The sequence below is a fragment of the Podarcis melisellensis genome, assembly GCF_964234715.1.
Source record: "Podarcis melisellensis genome assembly, chromosome: 17".
Classification (NCBI taxonomy): Eukaryota; Metazoa; Chordata; class Lepidosauria; order Squamata; family Lacertidae; genus Podarcis; species Podarcis melisellensis.
Window position 1 is genome coordinate 12140071 of NC_138534.1, and position 14561 is coordinate 12154631.

Genomic DNA, 14561 nt, shown 5'->3' on the forward strand with positions numbered 1-14561 from the left:
TTTGTTGTTGGCAAAGGACAGCTGGCCATATAAAGGGCCCCATTACCTTCAGTAGCTTAGGGCCTCATCAAACCTAAATCCAGCCCTGGCCTCATCCATCCTACCATTGCATCCAGGCATCAGTTCAGGGCCTGCAGAGCCTCTCCTGATCCAAATGTTATTGAAAAATAGAGCTGAGTCTCTTCAGCATAGCGACAGCACCTTGCCCCCAAGCTCCCTCTGCATGGCACTTTCAAACCACATCACAAATTCAGGAAATCTGTGTGAAAAATCAGCGTCTGAGAAGAATGTGGTTGTGTGTATTGGTCGGATACTTGTAGCACTTCTTGCAACATATTTCCCTGCACTTTCAAAAGCCGCCCTGCTCTCTTTGTTGTAAGCTATGTGTCTGTCAAACCGTCCACCAAACATGCCACCCTCCTGTAAGTTACGCTCAGCGCACCTAAGCTTCTACTCAGACCTTATTCCACCATGACTTTTTTTATTACTCTCTGAGATCATTACTTTGAACAGGAAGATATGGTTACCTACAGCACAACAACGATAATTTGGGAGGGTCCCCCCCCCACCTCGCATGTACCTAACTGGATCTTTTTCACTTCAGGTCCTGAACTGAAATATACTCGAATCACTACAGGAGGTGGGGCAGATACTGAGGAGACGCTTAAGAAATTGCTGGAAGAAGGTTAGTATTCTATGTCAAAGGGGGAAGTATGGACTGTGATCTGGCACGCTCAAGGGTTTATTTTCTAAGGATAAAAATGCTCATTTTAGCAGCTCCATAACATGAATAGCGGTTATATAAGGCAGAGTCTGGAAATGACTAGATCTGAACATTTGACCATGGGAATGATATGCACAAAATTAACAGGATTTCAGTTTCTAAATATGATTAACAGGATTTCAAATGTCTAAAATGAATTTTGTGAATGTCTGAAAACTCAGATACACATCCATTTAATGTTGGCAGTCACCTAAACAAGATTTTCAGCATTCATTTGCAAATTTCTGAAGCATTTAGAAATTAGCAAAATCCATCTGGAATTGGCAGTATTCAAAATTGACTTTCTAGTCTGCTATCTGGTTTCAATGGAAGGCATATCTTAGCTGTAATCTGTCTTGAATTCAGTATGTACTACATTGATATTTTAATTCTTGTTCAAGTGAAACAGCCAATATACTGTATATTATAGATCAGGAACACACTGCAACCATTTATTTCTTTTAATGAAAACAACCAGATGTTTGGCAGGAGGCTTTTCACTGCAATAGATAATTGTGTAATTATAAAGTAAGCTCGTTAAATGTGCTGCAACTACCAATTTCTCAATGTTCCGCATCATGCCATAAACATGTATTCTGTCAGAGGTGACCAAGGTGACCAAATTCATTGAAGGTGACGGTCATTTACTTGAAGATGAAGAAATCAAAAGACTCCTCAAGGGAGGTTAGTGAGTGTGAGACAACTAACCTCATCGTAATGAGTGCCAAGAGCTGACAAACTGATCTTTTAAACTTTTTAAAGACTGATTCAATTAAGCCAAATTTATGGAAGAAAAACCAAGCCCAATGCATGAAATGATGAACTTTGAGCAATCCAATTGCCTCCACACATGTTGGAGTACAATAAAGCTTTATTTGTGTGAATCTGTCCAGTCTTTAAAAAGTTCCAAATGAGCAATGAAGATTTATTTGCATTATAAATATTCTGTGATCACTTTTGAATTTTAAGATATTCTTCCAAAAGAAGTGCAACACGTGAGAAAAGTCCAAATCTTTTTGCATTGCTCATTTAAAAATGAATATTCATTGCTCACTATTTAACTGTCAAAGGCATGTACAGCATCCTTCTTTTGAAATGACTTTTGGTTCTGTGCATTAAAGCTTTGTAATTATCTTCAAGAGTACAGTGCACTCATCTTTGTACTGATGAGCATGTTGATGCAAACTCATTTCAGTTAATAATAAAAAGGTGCAGAATTCGCAGTCTGAACACCTATTGCAATAATGTGCAGCACCATCTTGACCTGGCGCCACTGGCCAACTTAATGCTAGCCAGCAAAGCAGTTCTCAGTGCAACTGTGGAAGTAGCAGGTACTATTGCCAGATATGGCATACAAATGTCATGCAAAATGGCTATATGGTTGGTTCAAATCAGGAATGACTGCAGTAGAATTGGGCAGTGATTCCTAGAAGTAGGAAAATGTGTGCTACACTACAGAGGCAACCAATTTGGTGCTGTGACAATCCCATGTGTTTGAGAGATACAAGTAACACCTTTCAATGGATGTTCAACTCACAGCATGCTGTTTTGTGCCCAATCCTGGGGGTGCCCATTTGTAGGATGAGGATTTCGCCACCATATGGTTGCCAGCCAGCCAATTGCGTCTGAGCATAATAAACTGCCATACAGTATTAGTCGGGTGCACTGTATTGCCAGAAATGACATTCTGATCCTCTCTATTCTCCTTAATAATCTACTGATCGCCAAGAAATAACCAGAAGAAACTGACGGGCAACTTTTAAAAAATCGAATGCTTATGTTATTAATCTGTATACCTCGATTGAATGGTTTTGCTTGTTGTGGGATATTTAAGAAGTGAAGGGAAAAAAGAATTCAAGTATCTGGACAAAGTTAACAGTAACCCCGACCGCTAAATCCAAACTATATATTTTTATTCTTGCTCAAGTTAAAGTGAGACCACATCAGCTTCTGCTATGATTACCTCACAGAATTACAGTCCAACTGGCTCTACATTGGATTACAGTTTGAAATCCTTATATAATGAAGTTAACCAGGAAAGCCTTTCTTGCCTAAAGAACTCAGAAAGCATTTAGCAAATGTCATCTTAGAGCACAAAAATCCAGCTGTGAAAGTCCCATTGAATTCAATGGGGCTCATTCTCAGGGAAGTGGGATTAGGGTTATAGCTTTAGTTTAATAAAACTATAAGAACGGGTGATAACATATTAATTTTATCTAAGGGACCTAACTGTAGAGAAAAGAAATACTGAAAAGCATCCATTTTTATGGCATTCCATAAACCAAAAGGTGACTCCAATAGTGGTTTCACAATTGTGCATTTGAGAAGAGTAGCATCTGGAAGACTGGAATCTCCCATTTTTTTAAAAAAAAACTGTAGGATAAGTAGCTGTAGGTTGCAGGATGTGGATCTAACAGCAAGCAGGCATTTGAAGACAATAGCCTTCAAACTGTAACGTAAGAATTGCCTAATCCACTTTTCATGGAGTTGATATGGCTTATTCAAACTTACGCTGTAATTTTTTAAAAAAACAACAACAACAGTGCAATCCATTGTTTCTAATCTCAATTCTTTGCCATTTTTCTTCTTCAAATATTCCAAGTGATAAATCATGAGTACAATTAGCTCAGTGGGAGAGTGCATGCGATGGGTGCTGAAGATCTCAGACACATTCCACAGAATCTCAATTTAAAATCATCTCCAGTAACAGGGCTGAGAAATGGTCCCTGTCTGGGACCTGGGAAACTTCTGATAGTCAGAATAGGGTCCTGGGTCAGATGGTCAAGCAGTGAGTCTCAGACCACATGAAAGTAGCTAGAATCTCTGGCATAAAACCTGAAATATCAAAAAGTGATCCACTGAATTCTTCTTTCCTGTTCTTCTTGCAATTGTGAAGTGGCTACTGGAAACAGAACCCTTGACTCGTTTATTTGTCTTTGTTTTTATTTTTTATTTTTCTCACTTTGCTTCGTTTATTCCAGCCCTTCTTTTCCTTTGACTGCCATGAGAGACCCATATAATTCTTTGAGACTTGCCTAGACCCCCACCCACCCCACCCCCATACACAGATATAAAAAAACACATGATTTGCACACTGCGATCATGATGGCGATGGCTCCACAGATATTCTGGACATTAACCGGAGATGTCTTTCCCCAGTTCAAACTGGTACAAAAATTCTTCCATTGCCTATGGTAACACAGCAAGTTGTGAACCGCACTGTTAAGATTATTGCAATGTAAACTAACAACAGTGCGTGCTGGTTGCACATTTGGGAGAACATCCCAGGTGTTGAGGCAATGCTTGGCTACCAGCCACAGAACAGAGGATTTGTCACTTCTAAGAAAATATTTCGGAATTTGCTCATGTTGTACCCATCCACAGCCTCTTTCAAATATGGACCACTTTCCTGTTTTAAAAAAAAACCTACCCACTTTTAACTGGCAATTGTTTTTAATGCCTGTTGTAGCTGGATCTGAGTACACTAAAGTTACTAAAGTAATTGAGGCAGAGCCACAGATTATCGAGACAGAAATAAAGAAAATTCATCTGGAAGGTTAGTTATGCAGTAATATGGAACCGCCCTCTTATCCAAACAATTGTTGTGAGTGAATTACTTGCATGGAAATCAGGACCAGACCTAGAGAATACAGAATTGTTTATTTCCACCCTATACTTTCTAACCCAGTTATTTATGTAACCTATTGGCATGAAATGACTTTGTTTTGTTCACCAGTTTAAAGTTGCAGTGTTCCGTATATTTACAACTTGAATAATTTATTAGTCATTAACAAACAAACAAAAATCCGTTTCAATGATTCTAACCACCATAAAGGGATGTTAAGCATTTCTCATAGTTCCTTTCCTTTTAAACTTCCAACAAGACTACAGCATACCTGTCATCTACTTTACTGTGTATATTAAGTTGTGCTCACTGAATATGTCATGTCACGGATTTGTTCAAGATATTGCATGATTAAACAGAATACTAATTGCTTTTTTGGGGGGGTGGGGACCAGGTCTTATTTGAAACTTATGCAGAATGCCTGTTCAAAAATATGCCGGTGTTTCATAAGCCTAAACCAACTAGAAACATTGGAGCTGGTACCCAGAAAGGATGGGTGGGGGGAATGTGGGAACTTTCACAGTACTGTGAAGGGGGGGGGGGAGTCTCAGCATTACGAGTGGGCAATTGGTATTTTTGACAGCATCGCCATTGATAAATTTTTATTTCTAATATCAGCCGGTTAAAACTGTAGCAATCTGCCCCTACAATACTTGGATGCTACAGTGTGAAACTGCATGTACTCACACTCCTGCTTGCAGTAACTTAAAAGCACTGGCTTCCACTTCATTGTATCTTGTTTTCTTCTTCCAAATTATGGTCTCTTCCATTCGGAGTGATTTACAGGTGTTTAACGTTGTTTGGCTCATAGCTCCGTATCTCAACTTTCTAGGACTGTGGTGGATAGAGAACCCAAAGCTCTGGTCAACTAGTGCCATGTACTATTGTGTGTGTGTGTGTGTGTGTGTGTGTGTGTGTGTGTGTGTATTTCTGAAGCAGCATCCCCTCATGCCAGGAGGCAGAGACCTCAAAATCACTGAGTGTTCCTTGGTGGAGGGAGGGGAACCCTACACGTAGAAATGTTGCTTATCAGGGACAAAACTAGGCTAGAGCTCTTCTGCCTGACATGCCATTTTTTTCTGTGTGCAGATGATAACATGTTTTGGAGAGTACTGTACTCTGATCACTGAATAATATCTGCCATCAAAACAGCAAGTGATCTATAGAGCATGTGAAATATATTGCATAGTAAAAAGCTTTTATTATTCATCCAGTGTCTTAAACTGAAAAAGAATTCATCAGCTTTAAATTTCTGACATTTCGGAAGATACCTACTGCGCTGTTTCAAACCTCTACAATAAATAATGCAAGATCGCAACACTGTTTTCTGTTTCTTCTTTTCAGAAGCACCTGTTAGAAAAGTACAAACATCCAGAAGAACACAAGGTATGAGGAGGAACATAACACTGTCGTATTTATTTCTTAATTATTTAGGCATTTATATTGTGTGCAATCAATTGTGTCTTTGGGGTAGTTTGCGATGGTTTGTTTTTGCTTTTGTTTTATTGTGTATTTTGTGTTCTCCTTTTGTATTTTTCTGTTGTGAACCCCCTTGGGATCTTCAGATGAAGGGCTGTATGCAAAATTTTAAAATAGCAGCAGCAACAACAACATATAGGAAAGGAAAGTTTACCTTAATAACATCTGTTCACTTTTTTGGTCCACAGGCTCACCACGGAGAAGAACAAGGCTCGTCAGACCTGCGAAAAAGCAGACTGTACAGAAAGAGAACTGAAGCTCTGAAGAAAAGCAAAAAGAAAAATCATAAGGAAAAACATTAACCAAATCACTTGTTCCCATTAACATCCTCTACCCCATAAAAGCAGATGGGAGTATATATGGGAGGAAAGCACTTCCTAAAAGATGCATTAGCTGGTACGACCCTAAAGAGCAGGGAGCAACTCAAAATGTACCCCTTTTCTATGAATCCGAACTCTATAATTTAAATGCATTCCACCTGCAAGTAAATAAGCTTTAAAGTGAGAAAATCCAAGAGTGTAAGCTATGTAAATGTATCACCTTTAGATCAGCAAAATCATGTGATTTATGTTATTAAATACTATTATGACACAGACGTTACCTTAGAAATCATAATAAACTTTAAGCAATGACATAGGATCTTGGTTTTCATCACTACGTAAAACATTTGCTAGCGAAGCTGATAGATTCTCTCTCCTGCACTCTCCAAAGATAACTCTCTCCAAACGCGAGCGTTCAGGAATGTTCTTGGATCGATTACTGTACTGGCTATCTAAAGTCCCAAATTAAAATACAGTAAACACATTAGCTTCCATTCAGAGATGCTTGAATGAAGAAGCAGACACTACATACTTAAACACCAGTGCTACCGTTCACCTGTTCAAGGTGCAAAAGGTGGCGGACATTGTATGAATTTAAACTCCCCATATTTTCAACTGTGTACATGTGGGGATGTTGAATGTGGGTTCTACCTTTTGTATATTCTTTTGTACTATCATTTTTTGTACATATAGGAACCAGCCCGAAACCAGATTGCAAAATCTGTTTATGAGTCAGGCTAATTTGATTAGAAGCAAGAGATGCTCTTTTGTTTTAAACAGTGTACTCACATACTGATACCAAAGTATAAAATACATGCACCTTCCTTTCATTGATAAGGGCAGACTGAATTTGGAAAAAAAACACTTATTTTTTGTTAAAATGTATAGAAATGGGGGGCAGAGCCTTTCCTGACTTACAGAATTCAATGGAGCTTATCCATAAGCAAGTGGGGTTAGCCTCGTATGTATTTTATTGGAGAAAACAGTTGTTTATATGTACGTTCCCCATATCCCCAATGAAGCAACATTCATTTACATTTTGTACTTTCTGTAGCTGAGTACAGAATATGAAGTGGCCCTTCATTCCAGGGATGTTAACTGAATTAGCTTTTAGGCATGCTTATAGTTGACGCCACTTCCCTCTGGTTGAAACTAAACCTGAGAAACAGAACGTTTGACCTGTGGTATGATTATTTGATAGCTTTGAATTTGGAAAAAGATATGCTATTGACTTCAGTGAGACTAAAACAATTTATATTTAAGAACTTTGGCTTGTCTGATTTGTGAATTTGACTCTCTCGCTGAAGTCCTCTGCTTTATGGAATGTGTATTCCTGTGGAGATAGTGAGCCCTGGTGAATTCAGCAGGTCTTATTCATGAGCCATTGTACTAAGTAACCCACATGAATCTAAAAATCAAAAGAAATATATCTCCACTATAGCGTATAAGTACAGGAGACAATTGTAAGGTTTGTGAAACATTAGCCTTTAAAAAGCCTGCTCTGAATTGTTGAATTCTAAAACAATCAATGAAATGCATGCAACAAATTATTCTTGTTCAGAAAGATATATATCAACTGGTACTTGGTCAAGAAGTCTTTGCATAAAGGAAGCCCTACCAATTTCCATTATTGATGTGGGCCTTGTTTGTAAATTGTCGTTTTTATAACTAGTTTATTTGCGTCTTCTCCCATACTTGTATGTCAACTAGGCAAGAATCTTTGTGAAGGGAGTAACAACATTTCATCAAGGTGCCTTAATTTTGCAAAGTGTTGTTTAAAAGAATTACAGTGTGTGCCTTTATATTTTTGTTTTGAAACACATATTCATTAAATAAATTTGGCTGAATTATGGGGCTTTTGTAGTCAATATTTGATGAGCAGGAAAACATTCGTGCTTGAAAAATTGTATGTGCCAGTCATTTTTGAACAGTACTCTGTGAAACCACCAAATTCTTCAGCTAGATCAATAATGACTGGCAAACTTCCTTGAAACATGATGAGGCTCAGCAGGCCTAGATAGTGCTTTGCAAGAACTGAGTGCTGCAGAAATCTCTGAAATTCTGTGGCAGGCATGAAGTGGTTCCTTGGTATAGGAAAGGCTCTCTCAACGTTTGAAAACCATTGACATATATTTATCCCTATTCCTGTTGAATGTATTGTTCATAAAAGCATTGTAAAGCCAAGGTCCGGTAGGTTAGGGGAGAGCTAGGCTCCTGCAGGTCAGGGACACAGGTGGCGCTGTGGGTTAAAAGCCTCAGCGCCTAGGACTTGCTGATCGAAAGGTCGGCGGTTCGAATCCCTGCTGCGGGGTGCGCTCCCGCTGCTCGGCCCCAGCGACTGCCAACCTAGCAGTTCGAAAGCACCTCCGGGTGCAAGTAGATAAATAGGGACCGCTTACCAGCAGGAAGGTAAACGGCGTTTCCGTGTGCGGCTCTGGCTCACCAGAGCAGCGATGTCACACTGGCCATGTGACCCGGAAGTGTCTCCGGACAGCGCTGGCCCCTGGCCTCTTAAGTGAGATGGGCGCACAACCCCAGAGTCTGTCAAGACTGGCCCGTACGGGCAGGGGTACCTTTACCTTTACCTTAGGCTCCTGCAAGCCTTTATGCACTCCTGCCAAATGCTGAATTAAGTTTGGATGATTTTGCTAAAGCCCACCCAAAATGCCAGATACCAACGCTAATTCAAAAGCAAGTCTTGAGGCATATTTGCAAGTGGCCATGACTGACCCCTCTTGCAATCAACCAATGACTACTCTGTCCTGAAGGGGACATGATGATGTCCTGTTGTTGTTTAGTCGTTTAGTTGTGTCCGACTCTTTGTGACCCCATGGACCAGAGCATGCCAGGCACTCCTGTCTTCCACTGCCTCCCGCAGTTTGGTCAAACTCATGCTGGTAGCTTCGAGAACACAGTCCAACCATCTCGTCCTCTGTCGTCCCCTTATCCTTGTGCCCTCCATCTTTCCCAACATCAGGGTCAATTTAATTTTTTTTCCAATTTTATTTATTTACGGCTATTAGCCCATAAAATATGTACAAACATAAAAGCACAGAAGCATAAAAACTGGTACATCTAACAACAGAAGGGGAACACCACGATGCAAGGGTGGTCATTGAACAGTGACAGTAACGGCTTGGGGCCCGGAAAGATCCAAGGGACGGTTCACAGAGGGACTGCAAGAGCAGTGCGGCATGCGACTCAACAGGCCTGCCAACCAAGCGCAGTAAAGCAGGACCCAGGAATTTAGTCCTAGCTATGCTATGTAAGGGACAGTTGAACATTATATGAGGAAGAGATTCAACTGTTTTCCCGTCACACTCGCATAGCGGAGACACCAAACCCTTGGAAAATCTGTAGCTCAACAGGTTCGATGGAAAAACATTGAACCTTGCACGAATAAATGCAAGTTGGTGTGGTGCAGATGAAAGAGATGACATGTATGATGGAAGGCCAAGTGGTGGGGTTATTCTGTGATACCTGGGAGAGCAGACACCCCCACCCCTGGAGAGGTTGTGTTGATTTTCAATGTCTGCTAATCTTTGCTCGATAAGGCTTTTGGCTGAGCGTAGGTTCATCTTTAAGGAGTCCGCTGGGGAAATTCCGATGCTCAAAAGTTTGGCATGGATTTTTCCTACCCACGGGTTAACAAAGTCATCCCGCCAGAGGCACTGAAAGAGGTAATGGTCGGGAAGCCTATGCCAGCCGGACAGCCAATAGCCAAAGACTCGCTTCCAGATGACCGTCTCCAATGATGCAATCCTTAACTCCAGATGTATGGCCAACATCAGGGTCTTTTCCAGGGAGTCTTCTCTTCTCATGAGGTGGCCAAAGTCTTGGAGCCTCAGCTTCACGATCTGTCCTTCCAGTGAGCACTCAGGGCTGATTTCCTTCAGAATGGAGAGGTTTGATCTTCTTGCAGTCCATGGGACTCTCAAGAGTCTCCTCCAGCACCATAATTCAAAAGCATCAAATCTTCAGTGATCAGCCTTCTTTATGGTCCAGCTCTCACTTCCATACATCACTACTAGGAAAACCATAGCTTTAACTATACGGACCTTTGTTGGCAAGGTGATGTCTCTGCTGACATAATGACATAACCTGACATAATGTGTTCCGTGCTCTCTGCTCACAGTCAAAAGTCATGGCGTTCCAACGCAGTGGTGGTTGTTGCCCAGGGTACTTGGCAGAGTTGCTAGGTAATCCTGGGGGCATAGCCAATGAGTTCAAGAAGCATGGCTATTTGCTCTTGCTCTTTCCCCATCTTCCACCCTCAGAAATATACTGTCGATGCAAGCATTTCAGTTGCATGAGTACTTTGCACCTTTCTCTCCTTCATTGGATACTTTTAAAGCAGAGGTTGGATGGCCATCTGTCAAGGATGTTTTTGTTTAGATTTCTGTTTTGCAAGGGGGTTGTCCCTTCCAATTCTACTATTATGTGATTCTAAAGCAGATCAGCTGCACAAGTACTTTGGACCCAACTGAACCGAAGTAATTCCCACTGAACTCAATGGCGATTGCTGTTAGGGATGTATGTTAAGGATTGCGGCCAGAACTGGTTAGTCTTAAAGGTACACTGCAGAACTGTTAACTAGGGCCCCCATACATTTCCAGACCTATAGGAAAATATTGTGATCCCCCAGGATGTGAAACAAGGTGGAACGGTGCCAGTACAAAAGTATTTTGTGCCCTAATAAACACTGATTCTCCAACCCCCTCTTCACTCGTAATATAACACTCTGCACTTTTGCAGAGGGACCACACTTTCGGCTCGCCACACATCCTTCAGGGAAGCTGAGGCCCACTTCAGATTAAGGTGGAAGGAGGTCCATGCCACCTCAGAAGGCAACAGCTCTAGGTCACACCCCACACATAACACCATCACCCCCCATTTTCCTACAGCCCTTTGAAAGTGGGTGAAGGGAGGCTTAAATGGGCCAGTTTACCTGGAGGGAAAGGTGCGGGTGATGGCAGCGTTTGGATCCTGCCTGTTCTTTCCATGCCCTCCCCTCTTCTTCAGTTGCTGCCTCCTCCGCTTGGACAACCCAGTGGCTGCAGCTGCCCAACACCATCTGAGCTTGTGGAGAGCTTGTCTCCTCTTTTCTTGACAGTAGGGAGGCGGCCAGTCATTGGGGTGACCCCAAGAAGGGGAAACTGGGGCGGGTGCACTGGGCAGGAGCAAAACACAGCCCAGAGGAGTGGTGATGGGGCAGCAGCCCTCAAAGGTGCAAAATATTATGAGCGCCTTTCAAATTTTACTGGCCTTCTATTTTGCCATTCTTAAAATGTTGCTGCCCTAGGTAGAAGCCCCATTCACCTGGTGGTTAAACAAGCTCTGAGATGGAGTGATATTAAGTTGCCTGGGATCTAGGCAATAACGGTTAAAATCACCACTCAGCTATGGAGTTGGCCTTGAGCTAGTCACTGTTTCTCTGCCTAACCTATGTCACAGGGTTGTTTTGAGGATAACATGGGGAAAAGGAGATCCATGAATACCAGCTTGAGATCCTTGGAGGAAAGGTGGAATGGATATAAACTCAGTACTAATAAATAAAGAATAATAATGATAAAAGTCTGCTCTCCCTGGTTTTGAATCTGGGATACAACCAGGAGAAAATGTACATAGATAGACTAAGTCTGCAATCCGCCAAAAGCATTGAAGGGATGTTGTGCTGTCCAAACCACACCTGATGTTGGGGCTTACACTTGAGTAAACATACAAACAGTAAGGCTGCAACCATAAACACACTTACCGTATTTTTCTGTGTATAAGACGCCCTTATTTTGGGGGACTCCAAATTAAGAAAACACCCCTCAGCACTACCCGTGTATAAGATGAGCTCCAATTTTAAACCTAATTTGGTTAAAAAAAACCTAGCCTTATACACGGAAAAATACGGTACGTAGGAGCAAGATCCATTCATTCAATGGGATTAACCTCTAAATAATCATGTTGACGACTGTGCTGTAACTATGTACCTACCAAATACATTAATTAAACAACAGCTATTTACTGTGTTGGATAGTGCAACTATGGTGGAATCTACACACATAAAAAAACGCTGTGAAAATGCTTTAAAAAAAAGTTTTGAAAAATACATTGAATTTGGCATAGCTTGCTGTTGCTGTCTCGTGTGACATTTGTTATATTGCACTTTACAACACATTTAAAACGTCTTATCTGCAGCTGTCTAGCCAAGTCCTACATGTGCAAAGACTAACCTGAGTGTAAGCCCCACTGAGTTCAGTAGGACTTACCTCTGAGTAGACATGGTTAGATTCAGGAAGATGGAGGCCATATATTCCTAGCTTTATAGATGTGGACTTCAAGGAAACAGTTCTGAACATGCTCAGAGCAGACGTATGATTCTACTAGAGGCTGGTGGTGGGGTGGTGGGCGTTCCTGGATTACCCTCATGACAACAGAAAGAGTGGGATCCCACACAACCGGGGCTAGTTACGCAGCAATATAACAATTTCACATGGTTTAATGGCTGGAGACAGATGGGAGTAACCTAATTGCCATAGTAGTACAGTATTTTTGGATTGGGATTGGCTGAATGGTGCAGAGAGCTAATTGGCCAGAGAAGATTGTGTGGCTTTGAGATTTTGGGGGTGGGGGTTTGAGGGCTGTTTGCTTATTTGTTTTTTGTTTTTTTAAAAAAAGCTTGACCTTCACTTTGGCAGGGCTCTTCCCCAGTAGCGCTGCTTGAAGAACCTTCCACTGATCCAGTGTGGTCATGACATTCAGAATGAACTGGATCTCTTTAATGTGAGGGAATGCTCTGTGTGTGCACCAAAGCCCTTGGTTTTTGCAAAGAAACTGTTCTACTTGGAAGGACCTCTGAGTGGTGCTTCCAAAGAAATCAAGATGAAAAATCAACTCAATTTGGGCAGTTAGTCTAATGCAGAGTAAACTGGCTTTTAATTCTCCATGTAAGACCTGATTTGTGGAGAAGAACATGACAGCAGGACTACTGCACTTCTTAGAAAATCAGGGCTTGGCTCTTCCAGCTGTAAACTAGTCTGAAACTTCTGGCTGGTTGACCCTGGACATGCCACCTCTTCTGGGACAACTTGGGACATACTTAGCTGCAGAACAAAATTTGTACTCAAGTGGAAGAATGATTACAGCCCGTTCTGAACAGCTGTACTTTTCATTCTGCCTTTAATTAACCCCAAGTTTTACTTAATTCCTAAAATAACTTCCTGGGGAATGTGGCAATTTTGACATATAATCATGCCCAACAAGATTCTTCACTTGTTCAAATTAATGAGTTTCATTTTTATGGAAGAAGTTCACCAAATGTCAGGTATTTAAGGCCTTGGTCTTGCCTAATCTCATCTGAGTTACATGGCTTTGGTTTTTTAGACATTCCCCTGGTCAGGTTACTCTAGCTCACGTATTAAAAGTAATCCAAGTCTGTAATGGAAAGAAGAAGAGCCAGATGGTTCAAGAAACACTGATAATTGAACAATATTCAAAGGTAAAGGGTAAAGGGACCCCTGACTGTTAAGTCCAGTCGCCGACTCTGGGGTTGCGGCGCTCATCTCGCTTTATTGGCCGAGGGAGCCGGCGTACAGTTCCTGGTTCATGTGGCCAGCATGACTAAGCTGCTTCTGGCGAACCAGAGCAGCGCACGGAAATGCCGTTTACCTTCCCGCCGGAGCGGTACCTATTTATCTACTTGCACTTTGACGTGCTTTCGGACTCCTAGGTTGGCAGGAGCTGGGACTGAACAACGGGAGCTCAACCGGTCGCGGGGATTCGAACCACCAATCTTCTGATCGGCAAGTCCTAGGCTCAGTGGTTTAGACCACAGTGCCACCCATGTCCCGAATAATATTCAAAACAGAGGGCAAATCCAACCTGGAGGTTTGAGCTAGTTATTTCCCTAAATTTATATCCCACCTTCTTCTTCCATCATGAAGCTGCCAAGCAGTCGTACATCCAGGCATTGATCAGACCCAGACCTAGACCTCCAATGAACATCATGGTGTATTACTAGGCCCCACCTCCTCTCTTCAGCAGGGGGGGGGCATTTTTTCACAAGCAACTTCTGTCGACCATGACAGGCACTGAGACCCATTGCTACTCTATTAAAGCTCCCATCCTTCAATCGTTAACCTTCAGGAATCCTTCAGGGACACAGCAATTAGCCTCGAAAGGTGTTCCAGTGGTTCACCAAACCAGTTGATCCCATTTGGAGGCCATCTGGAACAGCTGTCCTGGATCTAAGTCAGCAGGTGCAGAGGGCAAAGAAATATGATTTATTCAACACCATTGCCACCACTTCAAAGGTCTGAAAACAGGGCTTTGGTTTCAGTCATCTACTGCCACAATTCAAGCCGTATACCAGCCTGCTTCATGA

General features: G+C 41.9%; 1 protein-coding gene across 17 annotated transcripts in view; it reads left to right on the forward strand.

The window, feature by feature from the left end:
- Window positions 1–8034, forward strand: part of POSTN (periostin) — a 50928-nt gene extending 42894 nt beyond the window's left edge. For 8 of the 17 annotated variants that reach the window (XM_081893961.1, XM_081893973.1, XM_081893977.1 and 5 more), the window contains 5 exons: window positions 605–685; window positions 1367–1447; window positions 4233–4319; window positions 5733–5774; window positions 6056–8034. In XM_081893961.1, the coding sequence (XP_081750087.1) occupies window positions 605–685; window positions 1367–1447; window positions 4233–4319; window positions 5733–5774; window positions 6056–6123 (359 nt within the window). In that variant the 3' untranslated portion in view covers window positions 6124–8034. The remainder of the gene's footprint in view (window positions 1–604; window positions 686–1366; window positions 1448–4232; window positions 4320–5732; window positions 5775–6055) is intronic. The other 9 variants (XM_081893971.1, XM_081893976.1, XM_081893965.1 and 6 more) reach the window with 3 other exon arrangements.
- Window positions 8035–14561: the final 6527 nt, after the last annotated feature.